Source organism: Lissotriton helveticus, chromosome 7, assembly GCF_964261635.1.
Source record: "Lissotriton helveticus chromosome 7, aLisHel1.1, whole genome shotgun sequence".
NCBI classification, from domain to species: Eukaryota; Metazoa; Chordata; class Amphibia; order Caudata; family Salamandridae; genus Lissotriton; species Lissotriton helveticus.
Genome location: NC_136068.1, coordinates 1437020763 through 1437042814, shown reverse-complemented (window position 1 = coordinate 1437042814; position 22052 = coordinate 1437020763). Strand labels below are relative to the sequence as shown.

At 45.3% G+C, this 22052-nt stretch overlaps 1 protein-coding gene across 3 annotated transcripts in view; it reads left to right on the top strand.

The window, feature by feature from the left end:
• LOC144767458 (zinc finger protein 786-like) overlaps positions 1-22052 on the top strand; it is a 357248-nt gene that overhangs the window by 277902 nt on the left and 57294 nt on the right. For all 3 annotated transcript variants that reach the window (XM_078650884.1, XM_078650882.1, XM_078650883.1), the window contains exon 5: positions 13545-13655. In XM_078650884.1, the coding sequence (XP_078507010.1) occupies positions 13545-13655 (111 nt within the window). The remainder of the gene's footprint in view (positions 1-13544; positions 13656-22052) is intronic.

Here is a 22052-nt window from a genome sequence, read left to right as displayed (position 1 = left end):
TGAAATTCACAATTCAGTCTGACAACCACACTGTGAATTTCCTTGATATTACCATCTATGAAAATTCAGGTATTCTGCTTACAACACTTTATCGGAAGGAGGCAGAAAGGAATTCATTGTTGCAATACAACAGTCACCACCCCCGAGCCTTGCGTGACAACCTGCAGTTTGGTCAGTTCCTACGCATCCGTAGGAACTGTTCCAATAAAGAACACTATTTCGCGGAATCAGATGACTTATCTAATCGACTTCAACAACGTGGCTATCCCAGACGACTTGTCAAACAAGCAAGGAAACGGGCGTGGTTCTATCCCCGAGAGCACTTACTAACTCCAAAGGATAGAGCAGATCAACAACAAGACAGAATTGTGTGTGTGACCACTTTCTCCACAAAAAGCAATAAAATTAAGCGCATTGTGAACCAACATTGGGGGTTGGTTGCAGATGATATTGACCAAAAGAATACACCATTACACGCCTTCAAAAAAGCGAAGAGTGTAAAGGACTACGTGGTACGCTCTCTCCTACCAACTCAAGAGGACCCAACCATAACCTCCTTATCGAATCTTCCACTGGTCATCGGCCATTTCAGATGTGGACAGTGCAAGGCCTGCAACACCACAATACAAACCAAAGAGTTCGAACACAACCATCGGAAAATCCTGCTCAAGACTCACAGTAACTGCAACACCTCCAATATAATATATGCGATAACATGTCCATGCAATCTGATTTATATTGGACAGACACAACAGAAGGTTAAGGTGCGAATTCTCCAACATATGAGCCGCATCAGATGCGAAGTACATGGCGCACCACTCGTTGATCACTTTAAAGTAAGTGCACACCCTCCTGAGAGCCTCAAGTGGATTGTGCTAGAGAAAGCTTGTCTTGGACCTCGTGGAGGCGACATCTGCAGTATTCTAAATACTCGCGAACTGAAATGGATGCTATTTTTTGATTCAATTCAAAATGGCTTAAATGAACATGACACTTCTTTTTCACAATTAGCTACTCTACCCTAACTCAGTCACCTGGACCTTTAAGGGGTTAATAAGTCTGAGGGCTTTTTGATCGTAATGTATGTTGTTAGAATTTGTAATATCGCACTATGGAAAATGTTGTGCTTATTGGTTTTAGAACAATGGACCTTATCTGTGATATGTTCATTATCCCATTACTATCGACATACTGTCTAGATGATGCACGTTTACTCCTGATAAGTTATACCTAGATTTACTATAACTATTTCCCCATCTTTGTGGTTTTTACCATCGTGTGATAGGTACACCACGGGGTACCGGCATCTGTATGAATTAGGTTAATCAATTCTGGGAGACTCCAGAAATCCCGATGGTGCATGCCCACTCCTTGATAAGGTGCACTGAGATTAACAATAACTGTCTCCCCATATTTGTGGTCTTTACCATCATGTGATAGGTACACCACTGATTACCGATGTGTATTTATCAGGTTAATTGATCTCGCCTTCTCTGCACAATGTCCAATTATGTGTATATTTAATTAAATCTTTTTTTAAAACTATTCCGATAATTGGCTTTCTCACCACACTCCTGTTAAGATGCGCGCTGGATTTTGAAATAACTTTAACAACATTAATCTTGGTGCCGAGAATTACTCCTACACACGAACTACACTGCATAGTCTGTCTATCACCTCTACTCGCAACTCTGAGGTCACGTGTCTTGGTTGCCTGAGTAACAATCCCAACCTTCTGTCTGCCCGCCATTGCCATTTGCGAGCAGCTCCAGAGCAACGATTCACTCTGGCTCCGGTAAGCCCTTGGCGCTTTCGCCGTCTTAACCATTTCTGTAACCCACCCACTCTGGATAGCCCGTAAGATTGATGTAGCTTTATTCCCTCCCCAGATTCTGCATTAGTGCGGTGCTTTCTTGGTGTTTCACACTAACGGGGACCCACGCAATTTAAATCGACATACGGGTAAGCGTGTCTCCTTTACCCTTATGCTGTAATAGCTGACCACTGTCTCCCTGCGCATATAATGACATCCCGCCTGGTCCGTTCTGTTCCTTTAGACATCCCGGCCATAACCAGTCCACGGGACACAACGTGATTGCTTAAACTCTCTGTAAGTCGTCATTCTTTTTCACAGATGATAACTCACGATGTATTACCTATTAAAACAAGATTGTTTGTATGACGCCTTGTTCGTTCCTCCATTTTTAGACTTGTGGGCCATACTGCAACTATACATCATGTAAGTGCCATTTTCAGTTAACACTTTAATTAACGGTGTAACGTTATGCCCTTCTTGATTCCTTAGTATTTAATACTCTCTCATCCCTAGGATTTGAATTTTAAACATCTCCCGAGGTATACTACCCTGTTTTCCATCAAACTGACGACGAGCTATAATTAATCTGGTATGCTTTGTCACGAAGAGTGTGCTTCAAAGTAATATTGTGAATCATTTCTTAATTCAAATAGATTTAAATTAATTTTCGATATGTGTTAAATAGGTCTCCTGCCCCCATCCCGTCCTGATGAAGACCCCACAGCAAGGGTACTACTAATCCTGCAATCTTAGAGGGTCGAAACGTCGACTTCAGTCCTTTGTTCTTCAGCTTCACCCCATGACTGATACACATTATTGTTGTTTCTGTGGAGCATGAAATGAATCAAATGATGCACTGAACCTAGGGTCGTGTTTGGTTTATATTTAAATTGATATATAAACATTGGTACGCCAGTTGGGTTTATTTTACAGTCACTATTTCTTTATTTCACACCATCCTCACCTCATCACCCCTTTTCCACCCCCCCTCCTCCCTCTGGGGCACTGTACAGTTTATAACTGTTCATTTAATGATATGATATTGAACACGCACTTACATTGTGAATAAATACAGTGTAAGCTTATCTTTCATTTATGTTTCTTTATTTGTATTTATGTTTATGAATTGAATGTCCGCCACTGTGACCCTTTTTTTCTCTCAGTACTGTCACTACCCAGGTCCCAGTGACTATGATTGGGTGAACCCCTTTTGATATACGCAGTTATCATCATGGGCAACCAGTGGACGGCAGGATTCACCAATACTTACCCCGCAGGCAGTCCATAGCATTGGACATGTGGGTTTGCAGATTGTCTGGAGGGGCTATTCCCTCCCCTTCAAGACTGCTCATCCCTTCATCCCACCTACTTACGACAGCCTGATGGAAGACCACCTATCTCTTCGCCGCCTGGCAGAGATTGGCCTTTTGCCAAAGGAGCCATTGAGAGAGTGCCGGCGCCACGAGTAGGTTGTGGTTGCTACTCTCGCCACTTTCTGGGGCCCAAGAAGGACAGAGGCCTTAGTTGTATCCTTAGCCTACAATCTCTTAATTCCTTCCTCAAGAAGGTGATATTCAGGATCCTCACGCTTGCTCAGGTCCTGTCTGCCCTGGACCCTGTAGACTGGACAGTAGCATTTGACTTGCAGGATGCATACTTTCACGTTCCCGACCTGCCTGCCCACAGGAGTTATCTGCAGTTCACGGTGGGACACAAGCATTTTCAGTGCTCTGTGCTTCATTTTGGCCTCACCAGCGTCGCTCGGGTGTTCACCAAAGTGTTTGCAGCTCATCTGCAGAGATCAGGGGTGCCAGTCTTCCCCTATCTCGATGACTGGCTATTGAAGATGGACTCGTTCCATGCTGTCGTCTCCCACCTCCAGACTACGACAGACCTACGTTCACTGGGGTTCACCATCAAAGTGCCAAAGTCACACCTGACTCCCTCCCAGACGCTCCCTTTTATTGGAGCTGTTCTGGATACGGCACCATTTTGGGCCTATCCTCCCAAACAGCGAGTCCAGGATTTGTATGCTATGATACTGATGTTTCAGCCTTTTCATGGTTTTCGGTGAGACTGACTCTGAGGCTGCTGGGCCTCAGGTTCTCCTTCAAACTACTTGTGACACATGCTCATTGGCATATGTGGGCTCTGCAGTGGCACCAGAACTTCCAGTGGGCTCAGCATCTGGGGACTCTCCAAGCATGGTCCAGATCTCGGATGGAACTACAAAGGACCTGCAGTGGTGGCAGATACATCATTCGTGGGATGGAGATTTGAGGACTCTGGTCTCTGGCGGAATCCGGAGGCAGATCACCACACCTGTCTGCAATCTCTGTTTTTCGTCAGTTGCCTGACCACCCTTCTCTTTCCCAATCCCCTGTTGTACATAGGTTTCTGAAAGATTTGCAACATAGGTTTCCTCCCATTCCTTTCGTTATGCCCCAGTGGGATCTCAGTCTCATCTCCTCTCTCCTTATGTGCACTCCGTTTGAGCCTCTACACAATAGTCCTTTCAGGCCTCTTACCATCAAGACGGCCTTTCTCGTGCCAGTAACATCTGCTCAGAGGGTCAGAGAGCTTTAGGCCTTGTCATCTAAGCCTTCTTACCTTAACATCTACCCAGACGAGAGCTTCCTTTCTTAAGAAAGTGGTCACTCCATTTCACGCTGGTCAAATCATCGCTCTAACTAGTTTTTACGCTCCGCTTTATCCCTCCAAGGAAGTGGAGCGCCTACGCTGTCTGGACCCAAGGAGAGCATTGTCATTCTACCTTGACTGCACAAGAAAGTTCTGGGTGGACACCCAACTCTTCCTGGGGTATGGGGGCATGGCCTGCTGCCCAGGATGGCGGTCGCATAAGCGACGAGCTCTGAGCCAAGGGAGCCAAACTCCGTTTATTATCCTGAACCCCTTAGTGGCATATGGACTGCTAACCTCGAGTGCTGAGGTGGATGATGCCTGGACCATGTTGCAGCTATCCTGAAGGCCGATGTTGCCACACACGCTGAGTACGGCCAGGTGCAGTCTCTGCCCTTGTGGCGGGCCTGAGGAGTGGGAGTGGCCTCTGGAGCAACAAGCTGTGTTACGACCTGCCCGGCCGCCTGAAGCCTGATGGCGGCATGCTTGAGTGTGCGGAGCCCCACCTTTGGGCCTGCAGTTTTGGGGACCTGACGGAGGTCGGGGCATCCGGTGGCTGTCTGCTGTACCTCGCTGCCGATAGAGGATTGCGCCGAGAATCTCCCAGTGCCACGCAGTCAGACCTGCGGCCCATCTACTGCCGGCTTTCCATCGGCAGAAATACTGACGCTGAGAACGGGCTCTGCTTTGTGGACCTGGATGCAGTGAGGGGACACTTGTACCTCCGGGAGCGTCATTGACGCGCAGCCAGTGCCCCTTCCTCCATCAGACTGGCCATTGGGGGTGTGCGATCCGCCGCAAGTGGCTCCATGCTGATTACTCCTAGTGCTGGTGAGACCCTGATGGGAGTCGGCTGCATCAGATTCTTGCTGCCTGGAATCCTCCCTTCTCTCCGAGCACAGCCTTGTGGACCTAGAAGAGCGCATTGTGGGGCCCGACTGGAGGTGGCTCTGCATTACCTGGCGGGTCCATATCACTGCATTGGAAGTAGGGCTGGCTCTTAGACGGAGGCGCTGGCTCACAGTGGCTACTGACAATAGTGTCTGCTCTCTTTTTTGGATACCTCCTGATTAGTGTGTGGCCTATGGTGTGTATGCTGAACGTTGATAAGACCGCTGGTGTTCCTCTACAACGGCTGTGTTCCCCTGCCTGAACCCTCTGTGGGCCCGACTACTGTATTTGGGCTGAAGGCTCCGATCCTGTGATCTACTGCCTGGTGTTGTCGGCATATGGTGCGCTGCGCTGATGAGTGGACGCTGGTAACCCGTGCTGGGGGACAATACAGTAACGTGCGTTGGCCCCAGCTTTTTCTCCGCTTTTGTCCTTTCTTACTGGCACTGAGTGCCCTGTGCCCCTGTAGGGTACCTCACCGGAATTAGACCTACTGGTGCTCGTGGTGGGCCTCCTCCCTTTGTTGGGAGTGCTGCTGTGATTAGTCATGGGCAGAAACAAAATGAAAACGTCACCGTACTTGGAGCAGGCTGGCTCCCCACCTTCTGAGACCTCCTCTATACAATCTCCCCGGACTGTTGAGGGGGTGACTTCTCTCCCTCCCACTGACAAACTGGATGTGATCCTCCAGGAGATCAGTAAATCTCGTGCTGCTATTGCACAACAGATTGGTACAATCTCCACCAACTTAAATCTGCTAAAGGATGATCATAACAAGCTGGTGGATAAAGTGAAAGATATTGACCATTCGGTGGCAACTTTGCAGCCCCAGGTGGAGGGGCATGATGTGCACATTCGACTCCTGCAACAACAGGTTGAGTCCTTGCAGGCCTGGGCTGATGATGCGGAAGGTAATGCCCGACGCAACAACCTCCGTATCGTTGGGCTTCCGGAGGAGGTGGAAGGTCAACACCCAACGACCTTCATTGAGGACTGGTTCCGGACCAGGGTAGCCCCCACAGGCTTGTCGGAACACTTTCACGGTGGAGCGGTCCCACAGGGTACCTATACGCAAACCTGTCCCTGGTGCTAATCCTCGACCGCTCTTGGCCAGAATCCTTAATTACAGGGATCGCGATCATATATTACAAATGACACGAGAAGCAGGCCCTATTCTCTTCTATAATACCAAGATATCAATTTCCCCAGATTTTACACTGTCGGTACAGCACCTGCGATCCTCGTTTATGGAGGTCAAGGCATGTGCACATGAAGCAGGGTTGACATTTGCTCTTTTATTTCCTGCCAAACTTAAAATTATTCATAATGAACAGGCCTGCTTCTTTGAGACCCCTGAAAGCGCATGGGAGTGGTTGGATAGGAATTCTCCGGACACTGCTCGTGTTATGCGCCCTACGCAGTTGCAGCCGAAGCTGCGGCGCCTCCCGCGCCATAGACGGAGGGGACTCACTACACAGAGTACTGTGCTTAACACTCCTTCACAGCAATCAGCATTGGAGAGCAGACAGCATCAGAATTGCGAGTGGCCCGGGACTACACAGAGTACTGTGCTTAACACTCCTTCGCAGCAATCAGCATTGGAGAGCAGACAGCATCAGAATTGCGAGTGCCCCGTGCGCCTATCAGCACCAGACCATCGGTGGAGCCATCCTCGGTGTCCACACAGCTTAGCAATGATCCGTTGGCTGATTAAATGGTGTCATTATTACAAGTCCTATGATATGTGGATAAATGCTTTACTTTGTTCTCTAGGTAACTGGCTGTCCCATTTGTAGGCACAACTCTTTACATTTATATCCTATGCTATGTCACATGTGTTCTATTTTGTTTATGACACGATTTGTGTTGTAACTGGCTGCTGGGATACGCTTTCATGATGCAGTCCCTGGCCCGGACTGTCCTGGGTACTGTACCTTTTGTACTGATTGTTGCATATTTGGAGTAAGCAGCTCACCCCACTGGCGGAAAGCCCTTCTTATTTCCTGTGCTCTGTGCCTTGTTTGCGCACAGTTTGGTCGACCAAAGTGGAATCGTTGGACCTTGTATTGAATGGTTATTTTTTTTTATTATGTTATTGATCTGTTTTCTTTTGATGTTCGCATTCTTGCCGCATAATCCAATGGTGGGTGGGTGGTGGTCATGCGGGGTTGGGGGCGGGGCGGGAGGGAACTAACTCATGTATCCTGATGATGTCAATTGCCAAATCTTATACTATTGTATCCTGGAATATTCGTGGGATGAGCACGATGCACAAGCGGCATCGAATAGCTGCACAATTGCATCGCCGTGAAGCCCAAATAGTCTATCTTCAGGAGACACACCTAGTGCCGTCAGAAACCATGAAATTGCAGAGACGGTGGACGGGACAACTATATGCAACAGCCTATTCTGCCTATTCTACAGGGACTGCAATATGGATACGGGTGGGAATCCCCTTCTCACTTAGTGAGACTAGGATAGACGACCAAGGACGATATGTATTTTTAAGAGGAGCATTAGATGGTAGGCAGGTGGTGCTGGGATGCCTTTATGCTTCGAATGTAGACCAAGAGGCTTTTTTAACACGAGTCTCTCGGACACTCTCTGATTGGTTGCACTACCCATGGCTCTTTGGAGGGGCCCTAAATGCAGTATTTGATGTAGGGCTAGATCGCTCACATCCCCCCTTACCGAACACGGCTGCTCACTCACAAGCGGCCGCTTTAATGAGATGGGCGCAGGGTTGGAATTTACTGGATATTTGGCGGTCCCTGCATGCCAACATGCGAGAATATTCCTTCTATTCCTATCCACACAGGTTGCATACCCTTCTAGACCACTTCTTTTGTACACCTGGCCTATCCCCGACCATTAAGCACTGTACTTATTTGGGCAAGACCATCTCGGACCATAATCCCATAGAACTAGTGTTAAATTGGGGTTGTTCCCCCACACCTATTCCCACTTGGCAGTTGCAACCGCTGCATTTAGAAGATCAGGTGTTTCGTGCCACACTGACTACTGCGATCACCACATTTTTTGTAGCGAATGAGGGCACAGCAACGTCCAGATCCATAGAATGGGAGGCCTTTGAGGTCACAATTCCGGGAGTTGCCATAGGGTCCTTGGTGGGAATTAGAAGCGAGGAAGGAACGGGGCCTGCAGGAGGCCAGGATACAATATGCAGAACTGTTGGAACAGCTAAGGGCAAGTGACATGCAAGCGTACACACTTCACATGCATGCGGAATCTGATAGAGCTAGCACATTGTTAGCACGATTGATTAAACCTCAAATAACCCCCACACTGGCGATAACTAATGCCAAAAACACATTGGTCACCTCCCAAGCTGACATTAATCACACATTCAGAGAATTTTACACAACCCTATACATTGCTCCCCCCCTAGACATGTCAGACGAAATCACTGTTGTTCTGGCAGAGGTCGAACTTCCTACTATCTCTGACTCTCAGAAGCTCCGATTACTGCAGCAGAGATCCGCGTGGCCATAAAGGCATTGGCTCATAATAAAACTCCGGGCTCAGATGGGCTCCCTGTTGAGTTTTATTCAACCTTTGCAGAGACATTAGTTCCCAAGTTGCTACAGCTTTATACGACATCACTTGCAGAAGGCTCCTTGCCCCCCACCAATAGGGAAGCACTGGTCACATCCTTGTTGAAGCCTGATAAAGTTCCTACCGACCTTACGTCCTATAGGCCCCTCTCGATCCTTAACACTGAATACAAAATACTTAGTAAACTTTTGGCATCTAGGTTGCTCCCCCTACTTCCCCACTTAGTGCACATAGATCAATGTGGATTTATACCTAACCGTAGGTCCTCACTAAATATTCGCCATCTACATGCTATGATTCATGTGGCTTCGTCCTCAGCACCATTTGCTGGTTGTCTATCATTGGATATACGCTAGTCGTTTGATACTCTGAGCTGGCCTTACATGTTAGCCGTGTTGGCTCAATTTGGACTTCCCCCATCATATTGCTATTGGGTAAAATTGCTTTATACTAACCCTACTGCCTGTGCCAAGACTGGCTTCGCTATCTCACCAATGTATTCTGTTTATCGTGGTACCCGCCAAGGCTGCCCCTTGTCGCCCTTATTAGTGCTGGCTTTGGTGCCTCTAGCTCAACATCTGCGCCAAATTATGGCCCCATATAGAATACCGCTGGCTGGAACAATTCATTCTGTGTCACTCTACGCAGATGACACGTTAATATATTTTCAAGATTTGAACGCGACTATGCATGAACCAGCAGCCGAGTTTGCACGGTTCGGAGAAATATTTGGATTGTGCCTTGACGCCTCAAAATCGGTGGCATTTTCCTTTTATGATACGTATAATAGACCTCAGCTACAGTTAGGGCAGTTACTATTTAAGGTCGAACCCACAACTTTAAAATATCTAGGGATCTACGTTTACAGGACCAGTGCGGATACTATACATGGGAATGTGGTCAGAACTATTAACTCACTCCGTTCTCAGATCTATTTTTCTAATACTTTGCCCTTAACATTGGCGGGTCGTTTGGCTGTGTCCAAAATAGTAATGTTACCTAGACTTCTATATCACTTTGTGAACCTCCCGGTGATTCTCCCTGCATGGATATTTAAAACACTGGATACCCTGTTAGTGTCCTTGTTATGGGGAATGGGTAGACATAGGCTGGCATTGGCCAAAATGCAGTTGCCGAGTTCCGCAGGCGGCATGGGGGCTCCCGACTTTCAGGCCTACTGTATAGTGGGGCAATTGCAATGGCTAGCATATTGGTTGGCGGGGCATAACTTATTTGAGCTAGAACATACCGCGGACCATCTCCATCGTGGTATCCTCCAGGCGCAATTATGTCCCAGGATAGACAAACTGAGAGATCCCCCCTTTCTTTGCAAAAATACCTTTCCCGTATGCCCCTAATATCCTGCTTTGTGGCCTGCCCACTAGGCTCAGGATTTTATCTAATGCTCGATTGCAGAGTTGGACCCAGAATGGCACGGAGACGGTTGGAGATTTATTCTTAGATGGCAGCTTGATTTCTCATGAGGACTTTGTACACACCAATGCAGTCCCGGCAACCCTCTTCCTCACAAAGCAGCACTTGTGCACTACATCCGGAAATACTGGTTGGTGGATCAGAAAGAACCTCCCACCTTCCAACTGTTGAAATCGATTCATATAATGGGTCATGGCTGCCACCTTGTACGATGGCTCTACCGGGGGCTCCGGGTACATATGGGCACTCCACTGCTGACTCTACGCAAAAATGGGAATTGTCCCTGGTAAGGGAATTTGATTATAGAGAATGGGCCTTGATGTTCGAGCACCCTCGTCGGGTCTCCCGAAGTTTTTGCCTAAAAACAATACAAATATTCATACTGCATAGGGATTACCTCACCCTGCGGGCAATCCAGAATATGTTTTCTGCTGCCTCTTCTGGCTGTCCCAGACCATGATGCTGATATTATTCATATGTTGTGGTCCTGTCCTGCATTTGGGGGTTTTTTGTCGGTGGTCACGCAGAGCCTTTCACTCTTAACAGAACACTCCCCTTGGAATACTATAGATGCATGCCTTCTGGGCATATTTCCTCTCCCCAAGAAGGTGAAGCTACTGCGCCGCTTTAAGGGGTTAGCCTTGATGCTTGCCAAAAAATGGATTACTCAGCGCTGGAAATCGCGCACGGCGCTGCGCGAGGGTAAATGGAGGGGCGAAGTTATTAGTTAGTCTGTAGCGGAGACAGGGACGCTTCATCGCGAAGAATATAAAGGACTACGAAAACAACCCATCTCCCTGGACTGGGCACACTTTGTAGAACAGTTCAGAGCAAACATGGAGGAGTTGTTGGGAGGCTCCGGGGGCACGCTGGAGATCCACTCAGATGATCACTGATTATTGATGCTGCGATTGCGTGGTTTTTTGATGGCCGCAGGTTTCCCCCTGCCCCTCCCTTTCCTTCCCTCTCTCTGCCCCTTCCGCCTCCCTTATCCCCCCCTACCTCTCCTGTCCTTTCCACCTATATCGGACATGGCTACACAGTAGTATTATATACCCGAGTAAGGGACTTGACAACACAGCTGCAGAGTTTCTTAAGTTCCTTGTGAATAGAGTTGGTAATTGGGGGAGAGGGAGGATAGTTCGATATTGATAATTAACACACTGATAATGCTTGATATACTGTGTCTAATATGTGATTGCATTGGTGTTGGTAGTACGGGTGCTGCCTGTCTAGGCACTATAATGCAATATAATAATATGTTTGGAACATTAAGAACGACATGTATACTCCTTCATCCGAATGTAAGAAAAACCAAAATTGTAATTCGTTTTTTGCATGTATCAATGATCTTCAACACTTAATAAAATATGTGTTAAAAAAACAACTCTTCCTGGGGTATATCGGAGCAAAGAAGGGCAAGGTTGTGAAGAAGCGGATCATCTCCAGCTGGATCATGCTCTGCATTAAAAACTGCTGCACCTTGACTAAGAAGCAACTCCCTGAGGGTTTGTATGCTAGTTCAACCAGAGCTATAGCTGCAACCACTGCATTAGCACAAGGAGTTCTGGTCTAGGACATCTGCCAGGTAGCAACATGGGTTGCCTTGCACACATTTACCAAACACTACTGCCTGGACAGTCAGGCCCGTAGGGATGGGCATTTTGCCCATTCGGTCCTGCAGGACTTCCTTCAGTGAAATTGGCCTGTAGACCCACCTCTGGGGAGGTATTGCTTGGCTATCTATTCTAAGGTAAGAAATCTGTGGCTAGAAGTCTCTATCAGATAAACAATTGACTTACCTTCAGTGACGCCTTATCTGGTAGAGACTCTAGCCGTAGATTCCTAACGGACCCACCCATCTTCCCCACTCTGCCAACTGATTAATAGGGACAGGATTTTCCCCTTTCAGGTCCCTAGTTTTCCAGACTAGTGGTCAGTGTACTTCTGCCTCCGCACTTCTGGTGTGGAAAGTCGTGCGCTCAAGTGGTGCCTAAATATGCACCGCAAACGTCACTTCAGCACGAATGACGCCATGTGGAGCCGAACCACATCATCTACCAGTACTGCTCACAAAAAGTTCTGGATCGAGTCTGACATCTAGAGATAATTCTAAGGTAAGGAATCTGCAGCTAGATAGAGTCTCTATCAGATAAGGCATTATCGAAGGTCAGTAACTTGTTCTTTAAACAGTTAGGCTACAAATCTTACATGAAATGTAAAGTTTTATAAGTTGTGAAGTCAGTGAGGTAATATTTTATAATTTTTCAAATATAAATAGAGCGGACTAAATAGTGCTTATTGTGTTTTTTTTAGACTCTGACACAACCTCCTAATGCACCTTAATTAATTAAAACAGATATCTGGGTGCATTAGGAATGGTTCAGTTATAACATTTTCTGTGTCAAGTAACCATCTTTTTTAGGGGAACCCACAGTTATGTGTTGACAGTAGCAGGGTAGGATCCTCATGCCTTTCATCTTCTAAAATTGAATTTTCTTACCAAAACTATTTTTAGGGCACCCTAATATAATTTATAGATAGTGTGTAGAGAAAAAAGTTGTCAAATTCAGTATGTGGAAGAGGAGAGGTCATAAAATACCTTTTTCTTGTTACTTCCCAAAATCGTTGACCATTGAAGCTTTGTTCAGTCATCACCTCCATCACCGCCCATTACTCTGTGAGCTTATTTCCTTAGTTATGCGAACTCACAAATAACTGAAATGAAGCCTCTAAGGTAAGTTCTACCTCCACTTCAATTGTGTACTATATGATTGGTATTGAAATGTTAGTTCGAACGATTGACATTTAGGACTCCATACATCATGGAAAACGCCTGAAGTTGGAATGAACTGCTATGAAAATTAAACCTTACTTAAATTGTCAAAGAAGTAAAAGGCACAATAATGGACCCCTCAGATCAGACTTCTTTGTGCTTTTTTGTGTTGTAAGGGACTAATTTAATTTTTTTTAAAGTTAATATTTAAACCATAGCATTGCCCTGTTTGCTATGAATCCCCAGAGAAATAATCTAACTCACTGTGCAAACCATTGTGTGAATACCCTTCCCTCTTGGTCCAAGTTTCCTGTAGTCTGGCTGTAGCGTTTCATGGCACTGGTTATCTCATATTTCAGAGTTTGCAAGTACTTGCAAGTATTTATAACAGGGAAATATTATTTTTCACAGACAGCCGATTCATCGAGCCCAATGGATTGCTCCAAGTTCTTCCAAGAGACCATCAGTTCAGCAAGTCTTGTGTCTCCAAGAATAAAGAAAGCAAGAAGAGCATCTCAACAAGTGAGTATTAGGTTGTAAGGCAGAACAAGGCATGCCTTAAAAACGCATGCCTAAACAACGCATCCTCAACCACAACCACGCCTTTACCACGCATGCCTTAAGCGCACATGCCTTTACAACGAATTTCATTGCAAATGCATGATGGGTAAAGACATATGCGTGGTAAAGATCACACCCCAGCTCCCCTGAGCCCTAAAACCCGTCCCCCAAACCTAAAAACGACCCGACCCCAGCTCTAAAAACTACCCGGACACCCCCTGCCCCCCACCACCCTGAGCCCTAAAACCCGGCCCCCAGCCCAAAAAACTACCTAACGCTAGGCAACCCACCATGAGCCCCGGATTTGGCTCCCGGCCCTGTAAACTGCCCCTCCCCGAATCCTAAAACCCAGCCACAGCCCTAAAACCTACCACATGCCCCGCCCTGAGCCCTAAAACCCAGCCCCAGCACTACCTAACAAGCCACGTCCCGGTTCTTCCTGTCCAGTTCCTTCCTGTTCCTCTCCCCGCCCATCCACTCTGCATCTAGAGCACTGACTGCCTTAACCACACATATGCCTTGTTAAGGCTTATGCGTGGATAAGGCAAGCGTTGCTCCGCTTGTTTTGTAAAAGCACCCGTGGGTTAGCCCATGTTATTAATGTTGTTTCCTGAGTATTAATCTGAAAATGTGGATGAGAGTGTCTGACCCTCCCAGCAAAGAGTGGCAGTAGTGCCGTGAATGGGAATCTAAGTTCTTACCTCACCCTCATTCATAGTCCTCTCATATATCTGGCTGAATATGATCTATACTTTCTACCTAGAGGTCCCATATACCACTACAGTGGTTGAGATCAGCACAATTTGATGATCTTTTCGTATCATAAAACAAATATTCTGTCCAGTGGTTTCACACAGTTTATCCAAGTATACCGGTCCTGGCGAAACTATGGGGCACATACATCATTCTAAATACCAGTCGTAAAGGGGCAGATGCATCAACCCAAATGCAAATTCGCAATTTAAGTAATCGATAAATTTGCGATTATTTAAATTGCAAATGCATTTAGGGAATCACAAATTGCGATACCCTAAATGCAATGCATGATGCAATTTTAAATAGTGATTTCGCAATTAGGGATCGCAAATTGCCATCAATTTAAAGTTGATGGTAATTTGTGAAAACTTTGAAAAATGCACTAAATTGCATTTTTCAAAGTTCCATGTTACACACACATGCCCTTGGGGCATGTGTGTGCGCCTCAAATCACTATGCCTGTCCTTACAAAAGGTGAACTGTCCCTTCTCTTGGACACTTCAATTGTTCTCAGTAGTGGGTATGTCTTCCTCCTACTATCTGATATAGTGTCTCATGTCACTAACTATTTGAATGTTCATATCTAAAAACAAATGTGTGTGTGAAACTTATTCCCTGTGCTAGTCTAATATCCTGCTCTACCCTTCTCTAGTGAAAAAAGGGGAGGGGGGTTGGCAACGCCTCACGGGAGCAACCACCATGGGGGTTTTGTCAAACTGGTACTCGCTTGACTCCCCGCTGTATCATCATCAGCAGTTGCCAACCATGAAAATAAAGGGGAATAAAAACTGTGCACAAAAGAAACTCAGTGTAGTTATGTGAGTGACCCACCTAAGTGATAGGGCCTATCCTCCAGATTATGAGTTGTAGGACCTATTCGGTTAAAAAGAACTGGGCTCCACTAGCACTTCCCACTTTATTCCTTGCCGTGTGCCTGTTCTAATAAAAAACCGACATGTTTCATCGCCGCGTTATACCTTACCAGCGATTTCATCAGGGTTGTTTCTGGGTCAGGGTGATTCTTGCACTTATCTTATTTATTTTCTCCCTTTATTGTACCAGGTAGCCTTATGTTGTGGTGCATACCAGGCTCCCGTAGAAGAAAATGCTTTTAAAAGAACCCTTTCTGTCCGTATGTGGGTTCACGTGTTCGCCCTTCGGTCGATATCGTGTATGCAGTCTGTTGTGGCCTCCGCTCACCCTGCTCTCTCACCTGTGTGTGCGCAACAGGTAGTCACATGGCAATTTCAGGGGTGCATCAGGGTGTCCTTTTGGCACCCTTGCAATTGCATGCGCAATTTGCGGGTACGTATTTGGTACTCGAAATTGCACATGCAATTCCCAGAGGCCCATAGGAATGAATGGGAAGCTGTTCCTTAATTGCGAATCGCAATTTGCAATTCAGGAATATGTAGGAATCGAATTTTTTTAGCGAATCCTACATGCATAGGGAATTACGATTCCTAAATAGCAATTTCTAAAAAATCGCTATTAAGGAATCACAATTCCTTATGTTGGTGCATGTGCTCCTATAACTTGTGCTCGCATCCGTGTTGTCTTCAGTGAAGTGGTTTTAGATGTCATCAGTGATGTTATTTATGATGTCATACAACATGTCCTGAGAGATTTATTATGTGGTCATTTGCGGTGCATGGCGTGGGCATTATTAATAGTTTCTTTAGTTAACTATAACTGGTGAATTTTAATGGTTTTTATAGTTTAAAAGTTTTGTTTTAACTGGCATTTCATCTGATTATTAAGACGTTACTATGGGTTTTCGGTGATTTGAAAGGATGTTTTAGTGTAAAGTAAGATATTATAACCATACCTAAATATAATGTCAGTGGTTTTTCTCAGTGAACTTGAAGGTTTTTGTAGTCTTTTGTGAGTCATAGATTATTATCATAACATACCAAACCAACCCTGCGCTACGCACACCTTATGACATGGGGTTGGGTGCAGGGCCTGGCCTACACCTCCCCTCCTCCCCCCAATGGGTGGTCAGCCCTGCGCCTTGCAGAGTCTGGCCCCCTACAAATTTACGCTGGTGACTGTGCTGAACGTTGCTGTAGATCCGCAGGTTTCATGAAATTGCAGAAATGTTTTTACATTTTATTTGTTCCCCTACCCTGCCTCCTAATATACTTTTTAATTTTCTAGACACAGGAACTGAGTCCTAAAATGGTGGCTGCAACTTTTTCTTCAGGTTGTGGCCAACCAACCAGATTGTGTAGTTTCAGCTTGTGGATCTGCGAATCCTAGGGACATGAAATATACATTTATTTTAAAACTTCATTTCTCAAAACCTACTAAACATATTTGCTCAAAACCACAATAAGCACGCTTTCTGGGTATATGGTCTAGCTTTCTGCCAAATTTGATGTAATTCTAGTGAGGTGTGTCTGCTGAATAGCTTTTCAATTTTCTTATTGAAAATTGCATGGGGAAAACGTGTTTCAGAACTCCCCCCTTCCTTTTTCGCAGCCCCCGCTTGCCAGATCACCATAAACCTTTCCAGGAGGAATCCGAGGTGTATGATCTCTGGCCACCATGGACTGGTAGACACCCGTTACCACCCACACGGCATGTTAGGGGGTGATACATGTCTGACACCCATCATCCTGATGGTCCATGCATGGCCCTACCTGCTCCAATTTCCCCTCTGGAGTACCACACACCCCTCACGGCACTATATGAGGCCAATGGGAAATCCAGCCCCCCAGTTATTGGCAACGCACATACCTTCATGAGTTTCCACTACACACCACACCTGAATACATCCATATGGGAGATCACCCTGACAGCTATGTAGTTATAGTTTGATGTTGTCAAGCAGTATGAACCTCTTCACAATATTTCGTTGTATAATGACTGTAACTATGTCTGTGTTACTTTGTGTTCCAAATGCCAAATATTCAATAAAGAGCAAAATAAATAATAATTTAATGTTAAAAATATCTAGTTTAAAAAAAAAATGGTGATAACCTTTAGTTTTAAAAAATAATGTGCATTGTAATATTCATATTTATTTTAATAAAAATGATTTGTATTTTAATTCTTTACAAAACGCCAAATAATTTTTTGATGCATAATACATTAACATACTTAATTTAAACGTAAAAAAGAATTAGATTTTAATTTAATATTCAAAATATTAACTTTTTAAAATTTTTAAGTAAGCTATTAATGCTCTAACCTTTTTATATTGTCCATTCAAAATACAAATATATTAATAAAACATTAATATTTAATATACATTATTTTCCTATTTTTTTAAACTTTTAATAAACTTTAAAATGTTCACCTATATTTTACCCATATAGAGATTTTCATAATTGCGGCAGTGTCTGTCAGTAGACTTAGCACATGCCAATTGTTGCAATGATCAGCAAATTAGTCATGCTGTCTAAAACTTATTTTGAAGCTCATCTCGGTGTAAACTATTTTGCTGACAGACAACTTTTGGTCTAGTTTTAAGAAAGTATTTATGGTTTAACAAAATACAGTTTCAGCAACCTTCTAGGCACACGATATCTACATGTCTTTCCAACATTAAACTGCATTTGACAACCAATTAGATGAGGTTCAAGTAAGGGTATGAAAGTCTTGATGTTACTCTACTCTTTTTTCACTAGGGCCTTACAAGAGACAATTCTCTTTTCATGTTTTAAGTCAACAGTATGACTGTTATTGGCATACTTTAAGCTTAAAGCTAGAAACTGTTTTTCAGGAAGCAACTGGATTCAGGAGGGTTTTAGTTGGAAATAGTTATTCCAAAATCCATGCCTTTAAAAGAGAAAATGTAAAAAGAATGAAAACTGAGTTCATCAAGCTTAGTGGACATCTTTCCCATTGTAGCGTTTGTGGTCTGATTGCCTGTACCGTAACCTGTTCTGGCACTACGGGCCCTGCTAGTGCTGGTCTAGTATTCATACTTTGTAGCATATATTATCCGAGTTTCTTGTATAAGGAGATTGTATAATCCAAGACACCTACAATGTCAGCAGCTGGTAGGTTCCCAGGTTGAGGAAATGGTGTATATTCAGGCATTACAGGTTATGTCTGTTGGAACCGGGGCTGCCGGCCCACTTAAGGTAGCATGACTCTAGCTGGAAGGCTAAACTTAGAAGGCAATTGTGACGTGCTTGCATTAAACACACTACAACACCCCAATGCAAACCCACCAAAATGACACCTCACCGTCTTTTAAATAGGTAATTGAGTAGCTTTATTTCTTTAAATTGAAAAAGGACAAGTGGGGGTTCCAATTTTTCAATAGATTAGTACTTGGACATGTCCTTTTAAAGAATAATTGCATTAACTAGACAGTGCATCGTATTTCTTACAGTAGATAAAGCACCAGAATTTTAAATACAGTCAGATTGACCTACAACAGGTAAGTATACTACACTTGGATCAATTGTATTGGGTCAGGTAAGTACATTAACTATTAATATAACAGGTATGAGTACTGTTCGCAACAAGCATCTGAGTGAATGAAATTCGGTTTCAGCAGATCTTTTTCATCATTAATTTGAATCAAGCCAAAGGAGGCATTTTCTCTGGAGTCACATGAACTTCTGAAACGGAGTGCGCGGGCTCTTTATCACTCCTATGCAAGTGAAATGCTTTGGGAGGCTCTTCTTCCGATGGGGCTGAGGTCCGGAATCCACTCTTTTGAATTATGTCAGTCACTTTACTATCATCGAGTGAATTCCCTTGGGACCTTGTCCTTGGCGCACCCCCCATCCCCTGATTGACCTGTTCCCCCCTCCCTACAGCTTCACTCCCTTATCCCAACTGTGGTGTCCCCAGTTACCTCTGCGCCCACCCGGCGCCCTTTTTTACATCAACCGGGGATCAAACCTGTGGCCCGAGCTTTCCTCTACCTCCCGCTCAGGTCTTTGCACTTCACCTGAGGCGGGGCAGGGACCGTAACTGGGCCGGGTTGCGAACTTCCCCGAGGCCTTGCTGCATACAGGCCTCCCTCCGCACTCTCCCGACCTGCCAGGGAGCCAGCCGCAGGTCAACTCAGCCTCTCAGTCAGACCGCGGCAGCCCGCTTTCCGGCGAAGAACTCCGGCTCGACGGGGTGAGGTAATGCGCTAGGCGGGAATCCAGTTGCCAAGCGACCCTGCCCGGCATCTCTCCCCGAGCCAGAGCCGCACTGCTTCTCCCCACACCTTGCGCGGGAACCTCTCGGCCACGCAACCTCGGCACCACAGAGGCTCAGAAAGGCATAGAGAAGGGGGAAAAGAAAAGAAGGGCTCCGCCGGACACAGCAGGGGAAAGACCAGGCAGCCTACAACGCCGGACAGTACAACACCCCACAATAGGGCAAAACAGCCAGCCAGGGCGAGATTCAAGACCCCGCTTCACTTCAGGGGTAGTGGACAGAGTTCCTTGTTCCACGTTGTCAAATCAACCCACAGCACCACCCTCCCAGATTTCTAGGGCTGTGGCCAAGTCACTCTCACCAGCTGTTGGCGTAGTTTAGTCCTTTTTGTTAGACGGCCATACTTGAATGGTTTACTTGTATTCTTCTCGCAGGCAGGGCCAGATCAGCAGGCAGGAGGGCAGCACCCAACTAACTTGTAGCCCCTGAGAGCAATCAGATCAGCCTGAGTCACAATCCCCCTACTCTGTAGTTTGCACTCCAGCCAGCCCAGTTATGACAAAATGGCCGCCCAGTGTCCTCCCTTATATAGCCTAGGCCCAGGTCACTAGAGTGGACTGGAAGGTTCTGGAACCCTCTAATGTTATACTATGGCCCAGAGCTCTGAGGTAACTCTAGCAGGCATCCATCTTAGAAACTCACTCTACCCACAATTTTAGGAAGGCGCACCTGTACCTCAGCACTTTTTAGCAGTGGTGGGGCACCCAGAGACCTAATACCACACAAAAAGAATTTGTGGAAAAAAATGATGGGAGGCAAAAGGGACAAAAATTAGGGGAGACCACCCACAAAGCTGACAGATCTAACAATGTCCCCCCTTCGTTACTCAGGAGGCTCAATGCAACATTTCTCTGTATGTAGTTACTCACTACCAAACCAGTTCTGGGCTCTTGGTAAATCAAAGGATTTGCCGGCACTGCTATGTCCTTTAATGTGGAAGCAGTGCTGCTGGTTTATAAGCAGGAAACTGCCCTGAGGCTGGATCTATAACCTCAAACTCCACTCATGAGTAAAATGTTTCAAAGGCATATACTGTGTGTGGAGCTATTACTGATGTAACTGCCCCCCCCCACCGCATTAGGCATACCTATTTTCTTGAGTTATGGTGTAACAGAGCACTGACAGAATATTGTAAACAAAAATATCTTGTGAACACAATATGGTGTCAAAATTAACGAGGACCAAAATACTGAGAAGGTAGGTGTAAATAGGTAGCTATAGATTTACTATTCTTAACTCCACATCTATGTACCTCGAAGAAATGTATGTTATCAAGGTACATATATGTGAAGTTATATATAGAAAAACTTTGCTTACTTATCAAAACTTACCTTTACGATATTTTTGCATGTAAAATCACGCCGTCTGTCTATGGTCCACATTCAGCATGTCATTATCTTTCACAGAACACGTCTGCTGCAAATTACGCAATATCTATATGTCACGGTTTGACAATAGACGTTTGGAATAAACATGTAGTCCAAGTTGATGTATTTTCAGCATGCTATTTCAGACCGGTTATGTCTTGGATTATTGGAAAGTCACCCACTGTGGTCACCTGTATATAAACCCTGTGAATTTCCCACTGATTTTGGGAAGCCTTCCCAGCAGGAATTCATTAGTGGGGTCCTGCCAGACTGCCGCATCATCCACTCTTATGCTAAGAGTCAACATAGAGATGAGAGGAGCTGAGCCCTGCTGAAGGTGTGCTTTTAACTTCAGAATGAACACACTCTCTTCTAGCTTCACCTGATAATCACAGCTGATCCACTTTGAACGAGTATGCAGGGCACTGGGCCCCAAAAAACTCTAGAGGCAAGTTAGCTACTCCAAGCTCTTATAGTTTAGCACATTGAAGTGCTCTTTTGGGTGTTAAATGGAAAGGCATTCAATAATCATTATTAATCATGAATAACTTTACTATTCAATTAATCTGCATGAAATTAAACAGTTAGCAAATTCAGCCTGGTGCAAAGGTAGGCACACCTTTAGCACATCCCGCTGCACACAACCGAAGGTGGCGGGCACAGGGCCAGGCGAAAGGGGCTGAGAACAGCACAGAATAGGTATATGGCTCTGCAGCCAATCCTCGTAGTGTGCAGCCAAAGACTGTGCACAGCGTATGTTTCACGGATGTGGTGGGAGGGGAGTAGGGCATGGGTGCAGCACGACCTGGTCACAAGACTTGCTACACACAGTCAACGGCTGAGCACAGCAGTAGTTGAAAATTAAGAAAACCATTAATAAAAATACAATTCAGTGGAAAAAACTGGAAAATAGAGGTATGGTTGTGCTTCGAAATTGTCAAACCACTGAAATTTGCCAGTAATGAATAGGAGCTTAGGGCTTGAATCAAAGTCCTTTAGGCAGATTGGGGCTTTATCCAGATGATCTTCCTCGCCATTCCTGACAATGAAACAAGTAGAG